General features: G+C 41.9%; 1 protein-coding gene across 1 annotated transcript in view; it reads left to right on the top strand.

Moving 5' to 3' along the window:
* The window catches only part of LOC122806553 (very-long-chain 3-oxoacyl-CoA reductase-like), a 529,905-nt gene extending 506,859 nt beyond the window's left edge, over nucleotides 1-23,046 (top strand). Inside the window, exon 11 of the mRNA XM_044077080.1 lies at nucleotides 22,635-23,046. Coding sequence (XP_043933015.1) covers nucleotides 22,635-22,751 — 117 coding nt within the window. The 3' untranslated portion in view covers nucleotides 22,752-23,046. The remainder of the gene's footprint in view (nucleotides 1-22,634) is intronic.
* The last annotated feature ends 3,533 nt before the right edge of the window (nucleotides 23,047-26,579 follow it).

Raw genomic sequence — 26,579 nt, 5'->3', positions numbered from 1 at the left:
GGTTCATGGCCTCCTGCATTCTACTTATTCCATATGCCAGACTGCATATGAGGAAACTTCAGTGGTAATTAAAAAGCTTTTGGTATCAACATTCTCAGGACCTGGAAACTATTATACCTATGATACCTTGTCTAAGGAAAGATTTTCTTTGGTGGGCAGCAGCATGCAACCCAACAAGGGACTTCTTTTTTTCACAACCCCACACCACCCAGACCATAACCAACTATGCCTGGGGTGCATACCTGGATGGCAGGTGCATCCAGGGCCACTGGAGCCCAAATCATATTCATCTGCACATCACCCAAAAAGAGATGTTAGCTGTTCAGCATACTCTGACAGCTTTCAGACCCCTACTCTCTTCGGGGCCTCTACTAATCAAAACAGACAGCACCACAGTGATGTGGTACATCAACAAGCAGGGAGGAACCCACTCTGCAGACTAGCCATGACTCTTTGGCTCACGGCTTCAGCCATGCATATTCACCTGCTAGCACAATTCCTGCCAGGCAACCAAAACTCTCTGGCAGACAACTTAAGCAGAAATCTCCTAGACCCACATGAGTGGCAATTAAACCACAACACCTTCATCTTCGTAACCCAGAAATGGGGTACCCCGAAGGTAGACCTATTTGCCTCCCACAACAACTACCAGCTCAGCAAATTATGCACCAGGGAACCTCACAGCAAGGCCTGGAAAGTGGATGCCCTATCCTTCCAATGGGTAAACCTCTAGATATATGCATTTCCCCCTGTAACTCTTCTTACAAGGGTATTACTCAAAAGAAGGGAGGAAAATCCAAGGGCAGTCCTGATTGCCCCAGACTGGCCACGCCAACACTGGTACCCACTACTGTGCAGTCTGTCACCGTTGCCTCCATGGCACCTCCCTCAGATTCCAACTCTCCTGACCCAGCAGAAGGGAGAGTTCTTGCATCGACAATTGCTGACCCTGAACTTTGCAGCCTGGCTTATTCCTTGACCTCTCCTCCAGTGGCCAGCCTAAGCAAGCAAGTGCTGGACATTATACATGAAGCCAGATGTCCCAACACTAGAAAATCCTATGCTGACAAGTGGAAAAGGTATTGCTCCTGGATCCAGGCTAAAGGAGCTGAACCAGCACATCCATCCTTACCTCTCATCCTGGATTACCTAGCAGACCTACTTCACAGTGGCCTATCCTTCTCTGCTATTAAAATTCATGCCTTTGCCATCTCTGCTCATTATAGCACAGAGCCACCTCTCTTTTCACACCCTCTCATAAAGCAGTTCCTTAGAGGGGCTAACAACTTAAGGCCACCCAGAAGAGCCCCTACCTCTGCTTGAGACCACAACTTTGTGTTGGAAAAGCTCATGCTTACCCCCTTTTGAACCTGCAGCTTCAGCAGAGTTAAAATTCCTCTCTTGGAAAGCAGCCTTGCTTCTGGCCATCACTTAGGCTGGAAGAGTGTCTGAGCTACAAGCACTCATGGCTGTGGAACCCTTCATCATTTTTCATGCTGGCAGGGTCTCCATCAGGACTAACCCAACTTTCGTGCCTAAAATGGTGTCCAGTGTGGCTCTTGACCAATCTATTTATTTGCCCACCTTTTTCCCTAAACCTCAAAATAAGGGGGACAGGATCCTGCACTCTTTAGATGTGCACAGACAGCTCAGATTCTACCTGGATAGGACTAAGCCCTTTAGAATAACTGACCAGTTACTAGTCAGCTTTGCAGCAGGGGCAGAGGGCAAGGCCATATAAAAAAAAAATTTCCAAATGGATAGCACACTGTATCCATTTCTGTTACAAACACCACAGGAAACCACCCCCACAGGGGGTCAGAACACATTGCACTAGGGCAACTTCCACCTCTGCAGCTTTTCTCAGAGGGGTCCCTACCAGGGACATCCTGGAGGCTGCAACATGGAGTTCTGTTCATACCTTCACCAAGCATTACCACCTGTCTATCTTTTCCAAATACAGGGCAGGCTTTGCAACCGCAGTCGTGCAGGGCATACTAGCCAGCCCCAACTCTTCTTGACTGCCTCCACACCTGTTTCTTCAGCTTTGGGAATCAACCCAAGTGTGATGACTGCAACAATGAAACACAAAGAACATAGTACAATTGTGTACACTTAACCATAAATGTAGATGTTGTAGTGTATTCACTGTTGCAGTCCTGGTTTCCCACCCTCTATCACCCTTGTCTCTTCCTCTCTCTTTACATTGCTATTTGGTATTTACTTTCTGCGGTGGTGGTGTCCCACCATAACCTAGCTCCTTATTTGGGGGCTCCTGACATTTGGGGCAAGAAAAACTGATGTAATGGCGTCGGCTGCCTGATTTTATACCACTGACTACCTGACGTCAGTCCTGGAGCGACAGCAACCAATGCAGAAATACTAAGCCTCTGGTATTCGGGCTGACTGAGGGCTACCGCTGGCAGGATAACCCAAGTGTGATGACTGCAACAGTGAATACACTCGAACATCTACATTTATGGGAAGTGTACACAACTGTACTTTTTCCATCCTTAGGAGTGTAAGATGTCTCCCTCCCATAAGGAAGAACAATAGACCACTGTGAAGACTGGTACTTGTGAGCAACAAAGCTGCTGGCTGAGAATCTTAGTCAGGGAAAAAGACGAGCTCAGTTGAGTCTTCAGAGTAATCAAGCAATTGTAACTTGTTTAAAAATCACAACTTCTACATTGAAAAATAGATGAGCACTTTTGCCCTTTATAGAGCCTCATCAGATCTAAATCCAGTTTTCATGACATGCAGTATTTATCTGCTTTAACACAGATGTCCTTGTCCGTTCACTCATACTGGTGTCATACATGTATGTCATAGGCTGTTCATGCAAGCTACAATAGGCTGTCTCATGTTTCATACCTGTTCTGCATATCTACTTCTGTTGGTAGTTAATGGGTTATAGCTTATGTGCTGTATTCCTGTCTTGTGTGGCTAGTGCCTAATTGATGCAAGTACTTTATATAAATCTTGTGTTTGGCTATTTATAGCTATTAGTACATCATTATATCTATGATGTGATAAATGCTATTTGCCATATTTAGATGGGGCAACAAATACTAGAAAATGTGACAACCAGTCAATTAAAATTGTAAAGTATTATACTGTAGTCCAAAAGTTCCAATGAATCCACAGGATGCACCGAGGCAGATGTGATAAAACTAGTTTAATGAACGGTAAGCACTTTCATGCTCTCATGAGCACTTCTTCAGACCATATAAAAATCACATTTCAAATGCACAGCTTAAGTAATACATAAAATTACAAACAGACCTATCACAAGATAAAATCACTTAACTAGTCTCCGCCTCTTAAGAAAAGGTTTTAAAGGGATGGAGGTATTCAACCCTGGTGATACATTTACTATGTAACCTAACAATCCAACTACTCTCCCTCTGTTCTAAGATGTTATTAAGATCTCCTAATCTACTACCAGGTTTTAAACTGTTCAAGTACTTTAAACGTAAATGTGTGTGTCGAATCTGTATTCATCACATGATTAGCTAAGGCATTTCTAGAATCGGTCTTCCTGATGGCTAACAAATGCTCACTTATCCTTTCCCTTAGCTGTCTCTTGGTCTTTCCTACATAAAAATTTTGACAGGTCTGACAAATAGCTAAATAAACTACATAGGTACTGCAGCAATTTGTATGAGAATAGCTAATATATTTCAAATGTGTAATGGGATGTATAAAGCTAGACGCTGTATCTATAAATGAACAGTAATTGCAGTTGCCACATCTAGTGGTAGATCCCATACTTTTGAAACTGTGTACATTCGTATTCTCATAGCATAACATCCGTTTAAGATTACGCTTGTTTTTAAAAGCAAAATTGGGTTGTGGTCCTACAAATTGACTAATTTTCTCATGTGACATAAGAATAAGCCAGTTTTTCTTAATGTCACAAAAACTCTATGGTCACTAGTGTAATTCATAGTAAAATTCATTAGATGTTGGTTATATTGTTGTCTATTCCCTATATGAGAAGCAATGTTATTCTCGTAGAGAAAGGGGCGAGCATTAGTTGGTCTTAATTCAACAACTTCACGTTCCATCTGATCAACCTCATTTTGTTTGTAACCTCTAGACTTAAATTAGTCTTTTAATTTAGATGGATCTGTAGCATACACATCTTGGGCACTATCAATTCTAGACATCTGCATGCCCTGACCCTTTAACACATTCTTAAAGACCCTCTTCAGATGCATGCTATTCCTGTGAAGGGTAACGTTAACCCTACATTCTTTCGTGAACATTCATGTGGCTATGTGTCCATCTGATGTTCTATATATCTTGACATCTAAAAAATCTATGGATGTATATGAGTGGTGGTAAGTAAATTTAAGGAAATCAGTGGTTGTATTTAAATATTGCACAAACTGTGGTATCTCTTCACATGGCCCTTGCCATAGAATAAGTAGGTCATCTACAAACCTTTTAAAGAAAGCAATATGTTTCCTATACATATGTTGGCCCAACATGTATGTCTCTTTCTAACCACTCATAACGAGATTAGCATAACTATTAGCGCAAGGGGTCCCCATGGCTACCCCTTGCCTTTTCCAGTAATACTGAACATTGAAACAAAATAGGTTATGCTGTAATATAATAAGTAGACCACATAACAAAATGTTCTTATTGTCAGTAAAACTACCATCCCTTTTTATAACATCATATAACATTTTTAAACCTTGTTCATTGGGTATGCTTGTAAAAAGTGCACATCCAACGTAATAAAACTTAAATCATTAACATTAGAACAAGAACTTAAAAACAAGGACATGGAGACAACAAAATGTTTAGTGTCTTTAAGAATCACTTCAGATTTGTCCAACAGCATTCTTAACTCTTTCTCTACAAAAATGGACATAGATTTGGTGGCCCATCCCCCACCAGAAACAAGGAGTCTCATAGGGGGTCTGGCCATTGACTTATGTACTTTAGGTAGACCATTTAGGACAGGTATAATGGGATGTGTAATTCTAAAATAATTATATAAATCGAGACTAATCATATTACTAACTAAATAACTATTTAAAGTTCTATAAATCTTGTCAATAGTATGATACACAGTATCTAAATCAATAGAACAATATGTATTGACATCATTTAATAGCTCATCCATTAGTTCAAAACAGTATTGCCTATCAAGAATGACCAGAGAAGCCTCCCTTATCTGCTGGTCTAAAAAATCACTGAATCCTCATTCTGCAATGTACATAAGTCCATTCATCGTTAGTCAAGTTTCTAAAGTATTTCCGTTTACAAGCTGTATTCAAAAAATAGGCTCCAACTTCTTTTTCACGTAAACAACTAAACGCTTCTAATATAGGATCTAGAACAGGCATAAAGCAACTAGGCTTCCTATAAATACTCTTATTCATATTCTCAAACATAGTTCGTAGCATAACATTTCGAGTAAACATTTTAATATCAATTATCATCTCTGTTCATTTATAGATACAGTGTCTAGATTTATACATCCCATTACACATTTGAAATATATTAGCTATTCTCATGCAAATTGCTGCAGTACCTATGTAATTTATTTAGCTATTTGTCAGACCTGTCAAACTTTTTATGTAGGAAAGACCAAGAGACAGCTAAGGGAAAGGATACATGAGCATTTGTTAGCCATCAGGAAGACCAATTCTAGAAGTGCTTTAGCTAATCATGTGATGAATACAGATTCTACACACACATCTATGTTTAGAGTACTTGAACAGTTAAAACTTGGTAGTAGATTACCAGGGTTGAATACCTCCATCCCTTTAAAACCTTTTCTTAAGAGGCGGAGACTATTTAAGTGATTTTATGTTGTGATAGGTTTGTTTGTAATTTTATGTATTACTTAAGCTGTGCATTTGAAATGTGATTTTTATATGGTCTGAAGAAGTGCTCATGAGAGCATGAAAGCGCCTACCATTCATTAAACTAGTTTTATCACATCTGCCTTGGTGTATCCTGTGGATTCATTGGAACTTGTGGACTTTTGCTGTTTACTTCCACTGGTATATTTTTCCACTGTGGCACTTTATATCTGTTTGGTTATTATACTGTAGTATTTATAACTGCAACTAGTTAGGATAAGCTGGCTGAACCTGTGACTGGAATAACTACCTTGGGTCCTTTACATCAGGTAGCATACCACCCTTTTCATGACGAGGTGAATTCAACTTTCTAGTGCTATATCCATTAGATGTGTGATCAGAGAAACAAGAGGTAAACTGGAGTATTCTATGATAGTGAACCAAACAGGGTTAAATGAGGAAATAGACAACTGTCTTACGTTTGTTCCATCTAAAGGCTGTCAAAACAGGTACATTATAAGAGGTTGTTAGTAACATGTGTCATAAGTCCTAGTTGCCACTAGTAATCCCTATAAAACAGCAAAGTGTAATTTTGTGGTAATCAGTGAAGCCCCTACAGTAAGTGCCTCTTGTACCAGTATCTGTTGCAGAAAATCTTTCCAGAGATGTATAGGGAGAATGGAAAATATGCACCTGTACAGACTGTCTAGCCCTTGGTAGTATACTGAAGTTATTTAATAATAAAGTATAAGCAAGATATTAATCCATCCATCCATAACTAAAGCAAGTAGAAGTAATTCACAGATTGCTAATGCAGTTCAAAGAAACATTAGGTATAATGTAAAGATAGGGCCACTGCCAATAGCAGTATATACTAAAACACTGCAGATGTTACAGGTTCTGAACTGACACAGGCTCAGCCTGTGGTGGGTGGGGATATCACAAATATGTGTCTTTTAAAGAGACAAAACGGTATGTGTGAAGCTAGGGCTAATTAAAAGGAAGTGGTGAATCTAATCAAGAAAGGACAGCAGCATTGCCTCAGCCACATAAACTAAGCATAGATAAATTTAGAGATTATGGCTGGTTGACTATCCCGACATGATGTTTCTCAAGTCTAAGCTGTACCTTTTACATTGTCAGTTTACTGCTGTTATTGAAACTACTGCAAGCAAGGGGGAAAAAAAATAACGGATATCTATATGACTGTCATTAAACTTCAAACATTCCAAAGAGCAAATGTAAAAAAGTAAATAAAAAAAATTGGGGGAAAAACACCCCCTGCTAATTATATATACCAACACAGATGTCTTGCAACAGTGGGGAAAAGCCAAATTTCTTGTTCTGCGTTCCATGATCCTGCATGCAAAGCAACCAGCAGATTCAAAAACACGGGAGAAAGAGTTTCATTCTTCTGAACAATCGCTCTTGAAGACTAAGCATATACCAGTGTGTTTGTGTGTGTGATGCATGTATTTATTTATTTATGCCTCAGCAAATAAAGTATGTACTAGAATAAAAGGCACTTAGTTTGTTTTCAGTAGCATATTTAGAATTTTTTTAACAGGTTGAGTACATCAAGTAAATTGTCAGATGTCCTGTGTAACCTGAGAGGTTATAGTAGGACATGAATAAAAAGTACAAACAGCTTTAAGATGCCCAAACATAAAACAATGCATTTAAAAGTTTATATTAACATTGCACAGTGCATGCAGTTGAGAGCTGGAACAGGAAGCATCTGATCACTTGCCACTTAGATACTTTGGAGCCTTCACTAGGAAACCAGTACAAAAGTTCAGTTGGAGTTGCATCACAAGGGAGGGAGCAGGAAACGGTGTTAACTCTGATGCAATGTTGTGGAGTGATAGGCCAGTGAGTTCCCATATGAAAGGGCAACTGATGCAGGATGCAGCTGAGGAGAATGTCACAGGAAGATTTCTGGAAGTTTCTGTAGAATGTCTACAGGAAACCGAAAACACAGGAAGATTTCTGGAAGTTTCTGTAGAATGTCTACAGGAAAACGAAAACAATGTGCCCTCACTTTAGAAGAAAATGATATTCGGGAAGAGTTTCTTGATTTGATAGAGATATATAGACATTAAAATTGATAAAAAAATAAATAAATAAATAATAGATTACAGAAAGTCAGACCCAAAATGTTAGAAGTCTGATAAATGAACACCGTCATCAAGACTTAACAAAAATTCATGCAATATAGCAGAAGTAAATGGGATATATTTATTTTATTTATTTACCGAGAAAGTCCGACTTGGAAAGAGGCCATTTTCAGTGGAGGCCCGAGGAGAAATGCTCTAGACACGTCTTTGTAATGTGGGAGGAAAACAGAGCACCCATAGAAAACCCACACAAATTCAGGGAGAACATAAGACTCCACATCGAACCGCCGAACCTCTTGCTGTGAGGCGACAACACAAACAGCTGCACCATGTGCTGTCCATGCATTACTGTGCAGTAAATTAATAACAGACAAAGTCTTACCGCAAAAACACAGAGCAATAAGGGAAAGGAAGAGAAGAAATCAAATGCCATCATACAAACATTGAATAGACATCTTTAAATTAGTTAGTTGAGAAGTGTCACTGTATAGAAGAGGGAACAGGTCAACAAAAATACTTAGAAAAATGGATGTGATGAAAGCAAAGCAATGTGCAGTATCAGAACAGACCAGGATCTGTTGTACACTACTGCAAATAGTAAAGTAAAGATTTCAGCACAGGCAAAAAAACTTAGAAGATATGCAGATGAACATTATAGGAAAAGTGCAAAATAAGCAATTCATTTGATGACCCAAGAAAGAATTAGGAAACAAAAGGAATAAAAACACCACCAAAAAAAGAAATGACACGTTTTGGAGAAATATCAATGAAGACACTGTGGAACATAAAGATGCTGAATAGATGGAAGAAGTAAAAGAAACAGAAGTTCAAATGTACAGCATATGAAAGGGATGAAGTAACAGCCAGAGAAACTGAAGCATAATTAAAGTCTCCTAATTGGATAACTGCAGGCCTGATGCAGTACCTAACAAGAACTACTTGTATGGACATCCTGAACAGACACGGACCTGATTAACAACAGGAGAAATTATACTCCTCCTTGACAAGTGAACCTGCAAGCTATCCTAAAACTGTAGACCAATAACTTGCCTTCCAACAATGTATAAATTATATACTGGGATTGATGCCGACAGAGTTCTTAGTCATTTACAAGAAAACTCAGTTGTGGCAATGGAACAAAAGGGCAACAATAGAAAGTCATATGGAACAAACAATAAATGATGTTCATAATGTGGAATTGTAAAAAGCGGACAAATCTAATATGGCATGGATAGATTACAAAAATGCATTTGACAGCATCCCACATTCATGGATAAAGTAGTGCTTACTGATGTATAATATACAAACCGCTTTGCTGCTAAGCCATGATGATAAAGGACAAAAATTATTCCAGGGATAAAAATTCAGAGGACGATATTCCAGGGTCACAGTTTGTCACTGCTGCTCTTTATTCTTGCCCTTAACCCATTAGGTGATGGTTATAATCTGGCACACTTTAAACAAAGTGTAAAGATTTCCCATCTTTTTATGGATGACTTAAAACTGTATAGCTCATCCGATGAGGAGCTGAAAGTGGTCAAAACTTTTTCAGATAATATTATGTAGTTTGGTCTTGATAAAAGTGCAAAAGCAACATTTAAAGCAGGAAAGCTGCAGCACTAAGAAAATCAGTCTGGGACAGGAATGTGAAATAAAGGAACTTGAATTGGAGGGAGTGCATAAATGTTTCGGAATTGATAAGATATCACCAATAAAACATGAACATATGCAAACAAAATTCAGTGAGGAATGTTGTAGAAGACTAAAAGTAATACTGAAAACAGCCCTGACATCTAGAAACAAAGTCCAAGCTATAAACCAGTTTGCCATTCATGTTCTAACTTAGTTTTGGGGAGATTGGCCTGAAAAGGTATTGGATCAGTTGGACAAAAAAACAAGAAAAATGCTTCATGCGTATCAAATGATGTATAAAAATCACTGTATACCAACATTATACATTTCTTTTTCAGAAGGCGGTATGAGCCTCCTTCAGATTGATTAAATGTGTAGATTTGCAGTTGTAGGACTGCAAACATAACCAGATCCAAACATAATAAAAGTTTTAAAACATGAGGAGAACAAGTCGAGGAGGACTTCTCTGCATAGTTCAGCAGAAGTATATCCGTGTCAAGTGGGAATGGAAATCAAACCAGGAGACAGAAATCAGGTGGTAATTGAATATGTCAAAACAAAAAGAATGAATACAAGGAGAAGGTTCTGATGTGAAGGCAAGAAATGTGGAAAAAGCATAAGTATAGCTGCATGTACAGAAAACTCCTGTAACCACCATGTTGACCAGATAAGAATGGTTAAGGAGAGGTGAATTTAAATGAAAGATGACTGGTTAATATTGGTGGTCCAGGGTAGTGGACAAACATACACGGTTTACAAAGTCCATTGAACATGTGGCAGAAACATGCAAATGCAGGTTCTGTAAAACAACAGTTCCACATCTTGCTGCTGAGTGTGATACACTAGTGACAGAGGGCATGTATACTGAAAGATATAATAATGTGGCATGACTGTTGCATTGAGGAATGTGCAAGCATTATAATATTGAAGTAGCTGAGAAGCATTGGAAATGAGCCACAAAACATTATAGAGAATGATGACGTTTATATAACATGGGATCCTCCATTACCAACTGTTCAAAAAATAGATGGGAGAAAACCAATTGTAGTAGTCCATGAAAAGAAGACAAAATTAACATTGATCATTGAAATTGCTACACCCATTGATTAGAGTCTGTCTTACAGAGAGAGAGACGGTCGTAAAATACCAGGATTTGCAGGCAGAAATGAGGGCAGTGTGGAAGGATACCCATACAGTTCCAAAAGTAGTAGAATAAATGAGTCTCAAAGAATTTACAGTCATATTTAGATATGCTGCCAATACATCTGACTCCATATGATTTGCAGAAGGAGTCGGTTCTGGGCATATTGTGGGGGTTGCAAAGAACACTTTTGGCTAACAAGACTAAACAAGACTAATTTTACAGGTTTAGGAATGGCGTCCAAGCCTGTCTTGGTATTAGAAAACCAAAAGACTTGGAGAATTTAAACCTTGAGAGTCTAACTGTTAAGGAGGAAAGTAACATATTCAGATCACTAAGTGGTAGCAAATTGATCACCAGCCATACTCATATTTTCAGTGAAGAGTTTTTACTGTTTATTTTGCACTTCTTCAGATGCGCACATTACTCAAATGATGTGCGAGTAAATATGTCATCCTTCGCATCATCTGCCTTCTTCATATCAAGACAGAAGGGCCATGAAATTAGTCAGAAGGGAGTGCACATTATTCCTAGCGGGTATTAGTACTACCCACGCTACCTTGATGTTCTTTGTGTTTCACTGTTGCAGTCATTACATTTGGGTAATCTATTGGCAGGTTGCCCTCAGTTGGCCTGAATTCCAAAGTCTTGGGTCCTGTGTCTGTTGCTGTCTCCTCTTCCATGACGTCAGGGGTATAAAACAAGCAGCCGACGCCATTTTCTTTAGTCTTTCTTGCTGCGCAGTGCCCGAAGCAGAAGCAGTTCGCAAGTGCTGGTCGGCCGACTCCTGAAATATTCGAGTTTCAGAACCGAAGTCTTCACTAAAGCTAAGTACCCGGTTGGGGAAACTTTTTTCTTGCTCCATACCGATGTCAGAAAAAGTTAATAATTGTATTACTTGTGGGAAGCAAATACCTCATAAGGATTTCCATTTATACTGTATTCCTTGCCTAGGCCCTGATCACAACATGCCTGGCTGTCGGTTTTGCGCTAGATTTAACCAACGCACTATTAAGCGTCTGTATATTTTTGCTCAAAATATTTTGGAAACAGATTTAACTACACTGAAATGTCGTCGGATAGCAATCCGACTACCGGAGTACACAAAAAAAAAGAAAAGGACAGAAACAGACCGTCGATGTCCATAACTGACGATTAAGCTTCTCCTAAGCCAGTCGCCGGTTCGCAGGTACTCAGTGAGGCGCTTTCGCAGCCCCTGATGCCCGCTACTTTAGAGTCGCAGGCCCCTACCGAGACCCATGTGGAGTCAGGCACGCCGTGAGATACTCTAAGTATTGTATCCACGGATGTCTCTCCCTCGGATGGGTCTGGAGCCGCTGAGCAGGCATCGGCTTCTGAGGGTGTATTCAGGCCTCAACATTTTTATATAAAACCGATGACAGCTGCAAAACCAAAGACAAAAGCAACTTCTAAAGCTAAAAAACTGACGCATGAGCCATGTGCACCGGCCGCTATGCCTAAAAAACAGATGATCAAAACGGCTGAAGACCTAATAACCTTGATCAGGGGCTCCCAACCCCCTCCTGATAAGAGGCCTAGGCAAGACACTGACTATGAATCTTCAGATCAGGTTTCTATTTCTTCTGATTCCTCTTCTGATCAGGGATTATATCTATTCCTCCCTGTGAGGATTCTCATGCAGAGGAATCTATCCCATCTGCATCACCTCCTGAGGATTATTAATTTGGAGAAACATTGCATACTTTAAGGGAGCATTTTCACTGGGAGAGTCAAGATTTTTCAGAATCAGAAAAGAGGCTCAAGGATTTCCTTCTCCCTCAGCACAGGCCTTTAGCCATACCCCCTGTTTTAGACATTGTGGATGATGTGTTTTCGGAGTCAAGCTTGACTCCCGACTCCTTACCTCCAGCTCCCAGCAAGCCTGACAGATATTACAGGGTCCCTGACTCTCACAAATTTTTATTCAGAAACCCTGCTGCTGACCCTGAAACTATTTCACAGGGTCCAAAGGGAGTTAAGGCATCAACAGCAAAAAATCCTACCCCCTCTGACAGAGATTCAAGGGCACTGGATAGATGGGGAAAGAAGGTTTATACATCTGCAACCTTGGCAATTAGGGCCCTAAACTGCCAGTTTCATATGCTCAAGTATCAACAACATGTTATGGGATTGCTGAAACAGAAAATGTTGATTTCTGAATGTGGAGAAAATAAAGAATTGCAGGAATTATTGCATGCAGATGAACAAGTTGGAAAGAATACTTTGCAATGTGGCTTTGATTCCTTAAAGGCCTTCTGCAGGGCCGCAGTTACTGGATCTGTGATTAGGAGGCATGCCTGGTTAAAAGAGCAAAATTTGCCTGATCATGTTAAAGCTAAATTACTGGATGCACCTTTACAGCATGATACTCAAATGGAAGACAAAGCTAAATCTGTGCAAACTGTAAAAAATTTTCTTTCAAGTGCAGCCACCAAGATTCAGTAGACACTGGCCTACAAAAAATTGGTCTTTTCCTGTGTCCGACAGAACTCAAAGGGACAAATCCAGACACCCTAAAGGTTCTAGATACCAGGCACAAGATTCATACAGGTCAAAGCAATGGGATGCTTCTACCACCAAATCTGGAGGAGATAAAGCGCAACCCTACAGAAAACAGTCCCAGTGACTTCCCTCTGCCATCACCAAGCACTTAACTTTTAGCAGCACCCTTAGGGGTATAATTAGCACTTTTTACTCAAAATTGGCAGTTAATAACCCAGGACAAGTGGGTACTAAACACAGTATCACAGGGATACAGATTCCATTTCCATACTCTGCCAATGGCATACGGTTGGCCGGATCTGCCAAAAAAATCAATGGGCAGAGGCACAGAAACAGGTTACGTCCCTCATGGATATGGGGGCTATTCAGCCAGTTCCAGAACAGGAAAAAGGATAAGGTTTTTACTCAAGACTGTTCTTGGTACCCAGAAAGGACAAGGCCTGGAGGCCAATACTGGATTTATCAATTATGAACACATTCCTGGACATGCCAAAATTCAAAATGCTAACTTTGCAGCAGCTTCTGCCCATGCTGGGCAAGAATGCTTGGCTGGTGACATTAGACCTAAAAGAGGCATACCTGCATGTCCCAGTAAGGGAATCGTGCAGAAGATACCTCCGTTTCAAGGCTGACTCGATGCATTACCAATTCTCTGCACTGCCCTTTGGCTTATCTACTGCACCCGGGGTCTTTACAAAGTGTCTGGCACCAGTAATTGCTTTCTGCAGACAAAGAAGTATACAGATATATCCTTACTTGGACGACTGTCTCATTCAATCAGAGAACAGGAACATTCTTCTTCAGCACCTGGCGTTTGTGAAAAGGTTTCTAACATACCTAGGGTACACAATAAACAAAAAGAAATCACAACTGGTACCCTCTCAAAAGATAACATTCCTGGGTGCAAGCTTGAATACAACTGCCCAGATGGCTTTCCTCACACCAGACAAACAAAGGCAACTGACAGCTGGGTTTTTGTTGCCATCAGTTTGAAGTAAGTAATCTGCAAGACTAACTCTGTAGGCTTTGGGGTTCATGGCATCCTGCATTCTCCTGATTCCATATGCAAGACTGCATATGAGGAAACTTCAATGGTACCTAAAATGTTTATGGAGTCAACATTGTCATTGTCTGGAAACAATGATTGCTCTCATTCCCTGCCTACAACAGGAGTTTCTATGGTGGGCAAAGTCATGTCACCAAAACATGGGATGGCCCTTCACTCTACCCCATCCCAGCAAACCTTAACAGCTGCATCAGATTATGCATAGGGGGTCCACCTGGCTTGAAGATGCATTCAGGGCATATGGACCCCAAAACAAATGCATCTGTATATCAACCAAAAAAGAGATGTTAGCTGTTCAAAATGCCCTGACAGCCTTCAAGGACTTACTTCATCCAGGACAACTACTGATAAAGATGGACAACACCATGGTTATGTGGTATATAAACGAGCAGGGGGGCACGCATTCATACCCCCTTTGCAGACTAGCCATGGCACTGTGGGACACAGCTTTGACTTACCAAGTACATCTACAATCTCAATTCCTGCCAGGAGAACAAAATACTCTGGCAGACTACTTAAGCAGAAACCTTATGGACCCTCACAAGTGGAAACTAGATCCACAAGTCTTCAGCATAACAAAGAAATTGGGGAGCCTGGACATAGATGTATTTGCCTCTCCTCAAAATTATCAATTGAAAAGATTCTGCACAAGGACTTATCACAGACAAGCATGAAAAGTGGACGCCCTGTCCCTCAGTTGAAAACCCTATCAGTTTACGTCTTTCCTCCTCTGCCTCTTCTTCCCAAGGTCCTACTAAAGGTCAGACAAGAAAAAACGAAGATGATACTAATTGCCCCGGACTGGCCATGCCAGTACTGATACCCAATCCTAAGGAACCTGTCTCAATACCCAGCTTGGACCTTACCTCAAAGACCTCAATTACTGTCCCAACAAAACAATCAGATCCTGCACAATCAGCTCCAAACACTGAACCTGGCAGCATGGCTGATCATGTAGATGTTCATCGTGCATACAGCTGCAGTCATAACAGATGTTTTTTCCTGCCGTCAGGCGGGTCCTCGGTCGGCCGAATTCCAAAGTCTAGGTCCGGTGTCGGTTGTCGTCGCTTCTTCCCTGACGTCAGTGCGACAGGGGTATAAAAGAACCAGCCGACACCATTTTCTTCAGTCTTTCTTGCCGCGCGGTGCCCGAAGCAGAAGCAGTTTGCAAGTGCCGGTCGGCCAGCTCCTGAGATTACAAATATTTTCCAACCAAAGTCTTCTTGAAAGCTAAGTACCCCGTTGGGAAAACTTTTCTTGCCTCAGACCGATGGCAGACAAAGTTAATAATTGTATTTCATGTGGGAAGCAAATACCGCATAAGGATTTTTATTCCCTCTGCATTCCTTGCTTAGGCCCAGACCACGACGTCTCGGCCTGTCGTTTTTGTGCTACATTCAACAGACGCACCATTAAGCGTCAGGCGGAGTTTGCCCAACACTATTTTGACAAAAAATTGAATTACATTATGTCGTCAGATACTCCGACTCCAGTTTTGAGTAAAAGACGCAAAGATAAGGACCAACATACGAGGTCCGCGGCTCCTACCGACACCACGCCAAAGCTGACTACAGGTGGTCTGGTTCTCAGTGAAGCGCCTACGCAGCCCCTGACTACCGACGCCACTTCATTGGGCGGTGTCTACTGTACCCGAGGTCGCAGGCTCTTCGGCCCACACCCCGACTACCGATACCGAAGCCACTCTTGGCGGTGAAACTCAGAGTTTAGACAGGTCTGCCACCTCTCAAGGTGTCTTCAGGCCTTCCTCTTCCATCAAGGCTTTCACTAAATCTAAAGCAGCCATGCATACTAAGAGACAAGCTCCACAGGGCCCTTCTCAAGGCCCCATGCCTAAAAAGCAGATGCTCAAAATGGCTGAGGATTTGATTACTCTTATCAGGGGTTCTCGACCCCCCCCCCCCCGGACAAAAGGCCCAGAGTGGAGGAAGAATCCCCCTCCTTGGACCAGGCCTCCATTATTTCAGAGCATTCTGATGACCAGGAACATTCATACTCCCCTTTTGAAGATTCTGATGCAGAGGAGTCCATTCCCTCTGTCTCCCCCCCTGAGGATTACTCTTTTGGGGAAACCTTGCATACCTTGAGGGAACACTTCCACTGGGAAGGCCAAGAGTACTCAGACTCCAAGAAAAGGCTTAGGGATTTTCTCTTGCTCCCTCAGCACAGGCCTCTGGCTATACCTCCTGTCTTAGACATTCTAGATGATGTGTATTCGGAGGCCTGCCTTAACCCAGACGCTTTACCTCCAGCCCCAGTCAAGCCTGACGGGTATTACCGGGTTCTTGACTCACACCAATTCCTATACAAAAGCCATGCGGCTGACCCAGAAACTATCTCACAGGGCCCCAAGGGAATTAAGTCCTCCACTGCTAAAAATCCATTACCTTCAGAGAGAGATTCTAGAGCTTTAGAAAGGTGGGGGAAAAAGGTATACACCTCTGCCACCTTAACCATGAGGGCATTAAACTGCCAGTTCCATATGTTAAAGTACCAACAGTTTCTGTTATCACAGTTGAGAAACAAAATGTCACAACCTGAACAACCAGACTTGAAGGAGTTGCAGGATTTGATGCATAGTGCAGAACAAGTGGGTAAACATACCTTGCAATGTGGTTTTGATGCTTTAGAGGCCTCATGTAGAGCTGCTGTTACAGGATCAGTCATACGTAGACATGCCTGGCTCAAAGAGCAAACCTTACCAGATCATGTCAAAGCTAAATTACTAGATGCCCCTCTGCAAAAAGATGTATTATTTGGTGTTAAAGCTGAGGAGGTATTAAAGAAAATGGAGGAAAAGGCTATTAAAGAAAATGGAGGAAAAGGCTAAATCAATGCAAACCGTGAAAGATTTCCTACAGGTACAACCTCCACGTTTCAGTAGAAATTGGCCTTCCAAAAATTGGTCCTTTCCAGCCATAGACAGACCCCAAAGAGGTAGATACAGGTGCCCGAGGGGCAGAGGGCAATCTCAAGGATAGTTTAGAGGCAGACAATGGCAAGCTCCTACACAAAGAGGTGGTTAGGATAGTTCACAGCCATTCAGAAAGCAGAACCAATGACTTTCCCCTTTGCATGCCAAGCAAGGCTCAAATGGCAGCACCTTTAGGCGGAAAACTGGCATTATTTTCAAAAAAATGGCATATTGTCACAGAAGACAAATGGATCCTGGACATTATAAACAGAGGCTACAGATTCCTTCCAAAAATGAGAGGCATGCCAAACCTGCCACACAATCAAAGGGCAGAGGCACAAAAACAAATTTCAGATCTCATGGACATGAAAGCTATTCAAGAGGTACCTACACAAGAACAAGGTCAAGGTTTTTACTCCAGACTATTCCTGGTACCAAGGAAGGGAAAAGATTGGAGACCTATTTTGGACTATCTATCCTGAACACATTTTTACTCGTGCCAAAATTCAAGATGCTCACATTACAGCAGTTTCTTCCCATGCTGGGCAAGGAGTCTTGGCTGGTAACACTGGACCTCAAGGAGGCATACCTGCATGTCCCAGTCAGACAAGATTGCATAAGATACCTCGGATTTCTTGCAGGTTCAACCCATTATCAATTCTCTGCATTGCCCTTTGGCTTATCTACTGCACCCAGAGTATTCACGAAATGCCTGGCATCAGTAATCGCCTACTGCAGACTTCAAGGGATACAAATATACCCATATTTGGACGACTGCCTGATCCAAGCGGACAGCAAGCACATACTTCTGAAACATCTGGCTTTTGTAATAATGTCGTTGAATTCTCTGGGATATACAGTCAACAAAAAGAAATCAAGGCTAATACCCCCTCAAACAATAATTTTCCTGGGTGCCAACTTGGACACAAACACCCAGATGGCCTACCTCACGCCAGAGAAACAGGGGCAACTAACTCAATACTTCAGAAAACTAGCAAATTTCACCAGGCTGACTGCAAGGAAAATCCTGCAGGCTCTGGGATTCATGACATCTTGCATCCTACTAATCCCATGTGCAAAGCTGCATATGAGGAAACTTCAATGGTACCTGAAAAACCTATGGTCTCAACACAGCCACAGTTTGGAAATAATAATACCACTGATTCCATGTCTTCAAAAGGAATTTCTGTGGTGGGCTCAAGCATGCGAAAGAAACACGGGTCTCCCATTCTGCAAGCCTCAAGCAAATCAAGTCATCACAACAGACGCCTCGGACTACGCCTGCGGGGCGCACATGACAGATCGGTGCATTCAGGGCAAATGGTCCCAAAAAGAAAAGCACCTACACATCAATCAAAAGGAAATGCTAGCAGTAATAAATGCTATTATAGCTTTCAAAGACCTTTTGCATCCAGGTCAACTATTGATAAGGACAGACAACACCACAGTAATGTGGTACATAAACTAACAAGGAGGAACCCATTCATACCTCCAAAGAGACATGGCCAGCCTGCATAGGAACATGGCTCTGGAATTACAAATCGAACTTCAAGCACAGTACTTGCCAGGCAAGGAAAACACGCTGGCAGACAACCTAAGCAGAAATATGACAGATCCACACGAATGGAAGTTGCATCCTCAAGTTTTTTACAGAGATAATTCAAGCATGGGGAAGGCCAGACATAGATCTCTTTGCCTCCCACAAAAATCAATTGGCAAAATTCTGCTCAAGGACTTTTCATCCACAGGCCTGGAGAGTGGACGCACTCTCTTTCAGTTGGACAACAATGAAAGTTTATGCCTTTCCACCTCTTCCTCTGCTGCCCAAAGTTCTATTAAAAACCAGAGCAGACAGACCAAAGATGATTCTCATTGCTCCAGACTGGCCAAGACAACACTGGTACCCACTCCTGAGGAGCCTGACGCATTCCCCACCATGGACCCTACCTCTAATGCCTCTTCTTCTGACTCAGCACAGCTTCAAAACTCTTCAGTCAGCTGAAAACACTCAATCTGGCCGCATGGAAGATTCCTTAACTTCACAACAGACCCTACTCTCCAAGGAGGTGCAGGATGTCATTTTGGAGGCCAGAAGGCCTTCTACTAGAAAAACTTACTCTGCAAAATGGAAACTGTTTTGTGCCTGGAATGAGAAAAAGGGCCAGAATCCTGGAATACTGAATTTACCTCAAATATTACAGTATCTAGCTGAGATGCTAAGCAGTGGACTTTCATTCTCCTCCATCAAAATTCATGCCTCAGCCATTTCTGCAGAATACAACAGTGATCCTCCTTTATTCTCTCACCCCCTCTTAAGACAGTTCCTCAGAGGGGCTAGGAATATAAAACCCCCAAGGAAACGACCAGTACCTGCTTGGGACCTTAATTTAATTCTAGAAAAACTGACCTTGCCTCCTTTTGAGCCAGCTGCCTCAACAGAAGTGCAATATTTGTCCTGGAAAACAGCCTTCCTTCTGGCTATCACCTCAGCTCGCAGGGTATCGGAACTACAAGCCCTCATGGCTGTGCAGCCTTTCATCATTTTCCATCAGGACAGAGTTTCCGTACGAACCAATCCGTCCTTTATGCCAAAGATGGTATCCAGGGTAGCTTTGAATCAGGCTATCCACTTACCTACCTTTTACCCTAATCCTCAAAACAAAGGGGAGAGACTACTACATTCCTTGGACATCCACAGACAGCTGCGTTATTATTTGGACAGAACAAAGCCTTTCAGAAAATCAGAACAACTCTTTGTGTCCTATACTACAGGAGCTCAAGGGAAGCCAATTTCCAAACAGACAATCTCGAAATGGATAGCCCACTGCATACGCTTTTGTTACTCTTTTCATGGTAAAACTGTACCTGCAGGCATCAGATCTCACTCCACAAGGGCCACGGATACCTCTGCAGCTTTCCTCAGAGGAGTTCCTACCAAAGATATTTTGGAAGCAGCCACTTGGAGTTCTGTGCATACCTTCTCCAAGCACTATCGCCTACCATTATACTCCAAAACTAGAGCAGGCTTTGCCACTGCAGTCTTGCAGGGCACCCTGGCTCCTCCTAGTTCCACCTAGTGCCTACCACCCCTTTTTTAGCTTTGGGATTCTACCCATCTGTTATGACTGCAGCTGTATGCACGATGAACATAGTACAGTTTTGTACCTACCATAAATGTAGATGTTCGAGTGCTAATACAGCTGCAGTCCAGGTTTCCCTCCCTCCTTCCCCTCTTGGGACAGGCGTATTGGCTAACACCTACTCATACAACCTGATTGGGGTATTCATTTATGGTGTATTTGCTTGCAACTTCTGTTTTTTGATTATATTGCATTGCATTATTACATAAATTTATGTATTACCTTCCTTCTGGGGGCACCTGACATCTGGGGCAAGAAAAACTGAAGAAAATGGCGTTGGCTGGTTCTTTTATACCCCTGTCGCACTGACGTCAGGGAAGAAGCGACGACAACTGACGCCGGACCTAGACTTTGGAATTCAGCCGACCGAGGACCCGCCTGACGGCAGAAAAACCCATCTGTTATGACTGCAGCTGTATTAGCACTCGAACATCTACATTTATGGTAGGTACAAAACTGTACTTTATACAAACAACACCTCTCAGTAAAGCTGTGATGGATGGCATTTTGGAAGCCAGAAGGCCTAGTACTAGAAAATCTTATGCTGATGGAAGAGATTCTGTTCTTGGAATCAAGCACAAGGAACTGATGCAGCAGAACCAAATATTCCTCCGATATTACAATACGTGACTGAGATGCTTGACAAAGGCCTATCTTTCTCATCAATAAAAATCCATGCCTCTGCCATTTCGGCTCATTACAATACAGAGCCACCAATCTTTTCTCATCCATTACTAAAGCAGTATCTTAGAGGAGCCAAAAATTTAAGGCCTCCCAGAAAATCACCAATACCTGCATGGGATCTCAATTATGTGTTGGAAAAGCTCACCCTGCCTCCATTTGAACCAGCTGCTACTGCAGATCTAAAGTTCTCATCATGGAAAACAGCTCTGCTCCTAGCAATTACTTCAGTAAGAAGAATCAGAGCTACAGGCCCTCATGGCTGTTGAGCCTTTTATCATATTTTACCCAGACAAGGTGTCTCTGAGGACCAGTCCTTCATTTATGCCTAAGGTGGTTTCCAGTGTGGCTCTTAAACTATTCATCTGCCAACCTTTTATCCAAATCCACACTGCAAGGGGGAGAGGATTCTGCATTCATTGCACGTAAACTGACGGCTAAGATTCTACTTGAGCAGGACTAAAGCTCTAAGAAAAACTGAGCAATTACTAGTAACATATGCTGCAGGATCAGAAGGAAAGGCTATTTCAAAGTGGATAACCCACTGCATTCGTTTCTGCTACTTACACCATGGCAAACCTGTGCCCAAGGGCATTCGGTCTCATTCCACCAGAGCTGCAGCTACATCAGCAGCCTTTCTCAGAGGAGTACCAACCAAAGGCATTCTAGAGGCTGCTACTTGGAGTTCTGTTCACACTTTTACAAAGCATTATCATTTGCCTCTCTACTCTGTCCGGGACAGGCTTTGCCACTGCAGTTCTGCAGGACCTTGTAGCTGCACCTAATGCTGTTTAGTTCCAGCGTCCCGTCCATAGCTGTGGTAATGACTGCAACAGTGAAACACGAAGAACATAGTACAGTTGTGTACACTTACCATAAATGTAGATGTTAGTGTATTCACTGTTTCAGTCCCAGTTACCCACCCGCCACCCCCCTTTTATTATGGAGTTTCTCTTTCCTTCACTATCTTCTACAACCTGTGTGGTGTATTTGCTTGTAAATGAAGGTAAAGTTTGTATTGTTGCATGTATATATAGTTTATATATCTATATCTATATATCTATATATATATATATATATATATATATATATATATATATATATATATATATATATATATATATATATATATATATATATATCTTTTTTTTTTTTTTTTTTTTTTTCCTACCTTTTTGGGGGCACCTGACATCGGGGGCAAGAAAAACTAAAGAAAATGGCGTCTGCTGCTTGTTTTATACCCCTGACGACCTGACATTATGGAAGAGGAGACAGCAACCGACGCAGGACCCAAGACTTTGGAATTCAGGCCGACTGAGGGCAACCTGCCAGCAGATTACCCAAACGTAATGACTGCAACAGTGAATACACTCGAACATCTACATTTATGGTAAGTGTACACAACTGTACTTTTAGTAGTCTGCTTGGGAGCAGGGTTCATATGGGGGAGTCTGCAGTGTGTATGTCTCAGTGAACCACTGTAGGATGATATGAACTAAATATCAAAATGGTCAGTGTACAATTCTCCATTGAACTAACTACCCTATTAACCTGACACTATTTCTCTTTTGTTTAAGAACTACTTCATAGAATTGCTGTTTCCAGAGTGGTTCCGTCTCACATCTTTCACTGTTAATAGCATGGTGGAAATGAGCAAAAAAGAAAAAGAACTCTCCCAGAAGAAGGAAGAGTAACAAGGAGAAAACTGGTCTCCATTTTCATGTTGTAAGACATCTGGAAATTGTCTGGCACCTGACACACCACAGATTTTGCATTCTGTCAAGTTTACTTCTGGATACTGATATATATTTGATCATACACTGGCAATAGTATGAAAAGAATCCTGCCAGAAGTTCAAGATAAATCATCTTCAGGATCATCTGTCCTCTGTGGAAAAATCTAAAACTGAAATGTCTGAGAACGAGGTTGGCAGGACTTGGCTCCTTGCCCTGTGCTGTGTAGAAAAATAAATAATGAGTTTCCTTGAAACCTTGTACTTTGTGACTCTTATTTCAGGACTGTGAATAGAAGATTGTAAGAATTAAAATCCAATGCCATGTTCAACCCGATTTCATATCCTTACACTACTGCATTAGCAAAATATCATTTGTGTAACAGTACAGGTCACAAAGCTAAGAAGCAGAAGTAGTTTAGAAACTTTTCAATAAGTAACAGCAGCCTTGGAATGTTGGGAAAGCTCTGCCTATTTGATTCTTCACACAGTAAAACAATTAAGATTTTTTTAACTCCAATTATAAGCACAATGACAGTATTTAGTTTTTTTATTAAGCATTTTTTAGTTACCAGCAGTGGACATGCAACTGAAAATACTTCCAATCTTTAGAGCATAAGAGAGAAAGATCCACTTCCACTTTGCATTTCTCAAAACAGATCTCTAGAAAGACTGCTGCACTAATACTCTGTTTCATGCCTAATTTACTTTTCTGATTCTACACTAAACATGCTTCACTGGTGTTGTATTCTGCTAATACAGTCTCCTGATGTTCTTCATGTTTCACTGTTGTTCTTCGTGTGTCACTGTTGCAGTCATGTTTGGGTTATCCCTGCTAGGGTAGCCCTCGGCCAGCCTGAATACCAGAGACTTAGTATTTCTGTGTCAGTTGCTGTCACTTGAGGACTGATGTCAGGTCATCAGTAGTAATAAAGTAAGGCAGACAACGCCATTACATCAGTCTTTCTTGCCATGAAGCCCAAGCAGAAGCAGTTCACATGAGTGCTGGTCGGCCGCTACCCGAGTTTTCGTCTACTAAATTGAAGTTGAAGTCTTCTAAAGCTAAGTACCCCATTGGGGATCCTTTTTTCTTGCACTAACCAATGTCAGAAAAAGTTAATTGCAAATAAAAGCAAATACCACACCGAGACTTCCACTCTTACTGCGTCACTTGTTTAGACCCAGACCATGACGTCCCCTGTTGTCGCTTCTGTGCTTTGTTCAACGCCAGAACTATCCGTTGTCGGGCCCTTATATGTTTTCACTTACAGTCCTCTAATTCCGATATGGCTTCAGTAAGTCATCCGACAGCAGATCTTCTGAAAAAAACGTAAAGACAGAGACAGACTGCACAGGTCCAAACCTACCGGCGACATTTCCGCTAAGCTAGTCGTCAGTTCTCTGGTACTCAGTGAGGTGCTTTTGCATCCTCTGATGCCCACTTCTGTTGATTTGCAGGCTGCTACCGTGACCCATTTGGAGTCCAGTATGCCGCAAAACTCTTCGACTAAGGATCCTGCGGTCATCTCTACCTTGGATGGGTCCGGAGCTGCTGAGCAGGTACCGGCTTCCGAGGAAGTCCTTCGCACTACTGAATCTTGACACAAACTGATGTCTTTTTTCGGGACTACCATTCTTTCAAAAACGACAGAGTTTCTTAGGCCCAAGGTATGAACCACACCCAAGAAACCGACGACCCACTCTCAGGCACCTGCTACCTTGCCTCAGTCGCAAATGCTTAAATTGATGGAAGACAGTATGCTTATCGGTGGAAGCCAAGCTACCCCCTCCAAAAGGAAAAGAGATCTTCCCCGTAGTTTTTTCTGAACAAACGTCAGATGAATCTGATGCATCTGAATATTGAATATGAAGACATGCAACCCCTCTCCACTTATGAGTATTGTGATGCAGAGGATTCCATTTCTTCAGCCTCTCCCCCAGAGGATTTTTCCTTTGGGGAAACCCTGAATACTTTAAGGGAACATTTCTAATGGGAGAGTCAGGACTACTTAGTCTAAAAAGAGACTTAGGGAATTCCTAGATCTTCCACAACAGAAACCCTTGGCCATCCTCCCAGTCCTGAATGTTGTGGAAGATGATGTTTTTCGTGTTTCAATGTTGCAGTCATTACATTTGGGTAATCTGCTGGCAGGTTGCCCTCAGTCGGCCTGAATAACAAAGTCTTGGGTCCTGCGTCGGTTGCTGTCTCCTCTTCCATGACGTCAGGTTGTCATGGGGTATAAAACATGCAGCTGACGCCATTTTATTCAGTCTTTCTTGCCGCGCGGTGCCCGAAGCAGAAGCAGTTCGCAAGTGCCGGTCGGCTGACTCCTGAAATTTTCGCATTCGAGTTTCAGAATCGAAGTCTTCAAAATAAAGCTAAGTACCCCGCTGGGGAAACTTTTTCGTGCTCCTTACCGATATCAGTAAAAGTTAATAATTGCATTACTTGTGGGCAGCAAATACCACATAAGGATTTTCATTTGTACTGTATTCCTTGCCTAGGCCCAGATCATAACATGCCTTGCTGTCGGTTTTGTGCTAGATTTAACCAACGCACTATTAATTGTCGGTATAGTTTTGCTTCTAAATATTTTGTATCAAGATTTAATTATCCAGAAATGTCTGTTAGGAATCCGACTACCAGAGTTCACAAAAACCGCAAAGAAAAAGACAGAGACAGACTGTTGAGGTCCAAAACCGACATTGAAGCTTCTAAGCCAGTTGCCAGTACTCAGTGAGGTGCTTTTGCAGCCCCTGATACCCGCTACTTTTTAGTCGCAGGCCTCTACAGAGACCCATTTGGAGTCCGGTATGCTGCGAGATTCTCAGAGTATTGAACCCGCGGATGTCTCTCCCTTGGATGGGTCCAGAGCTGCTGAGCAGGCACCGGCTTCTGAAGGTGTTTTCAGGCCTCAACATTTTTATATTAAACCAACGCCAGTCTCAAAACCAAGGTCAAAAACATCTATGTCTAAAAAACCGACGCATGAGCCACGTGCTCATGCCTCTGTGCCTAAAAAACAGATGATCAAAATGGCTGAGGACTTAATTACCTTGATAAGGGGTTCCCACCCCCCACCCCCCTGCTAAGAGGCCTAGGCAAGGCACTGATTGTGTATCTTCAGATCAGGTTTCCATTTCTTCTGATTCCTCTTCTGATCAGGAATTTTCTATTCCACCCTATGAGGATTCTGCTGCAGAGGAATCCATTTCATCTGCATCTCCTCCTGAGGATTACTCTTTTGGAGAGACTTTGCATACTTTAAGGGAACATTTTCACTGGGAGAGTCAGGACTTCTCTGAATCAAAAAAGAGGCTTAGGGATTTCCTCCTCCTTCCTCAGCATAGGCCTTTGGCTATACCTCCTGTATTAGACATTGTTGATGATGTGTTTTCAGAATCAAGCATGGCTCCTGATTCCCTCTCTCTGGCTCTTAGTAAGCCAGACAGATATTACAAGGTTCCTGACTCCCACAAATTTCTATTCAAAAATCCTGCTGCTGATCCAGAGACTATTTCTCTGGGTCCCAAGGGTGTAAAGGCCTCTACAGCCAAAAATCCTACCTCCTCTGATAGAGATTCCAGGACGACGCTGGATAGATGGGGAAAGAAGGTTTATACGTCTGCTATCTTGGCAATCAGAGCGTTAAACTGCCAGTTTCATATGCTTAAATATCAACAGCATGTTATGGGTTTACTGAAACAGAAAATGATGTTTATTTCTGATTGTGTGGAAAATAGAGTTACAGGAATTATTGCATTCAGCAGAACAGGTTGGAAAGCATAC

The sequence above is a fragment of the Protopterus annectens genome, chromosome 7.part0, assembly GCF_019279795.1.
Source record: "Protopterus annectens isolate FY-2018-M chromosome 7.part0, PAN1.0, whole genome shotgun sequence".
Taxonomy (NCBI): Eukaryota; Metazoa; Chordata; order Ceratodontiformes; family Protopteridae; genus Protopterus; species Protopterus annectens.
The sequence above is the reverse complement of the archived record's forward strand: the minus strand, read 5'-3'. Positions and strand labels throughout refer to the sequence as shown.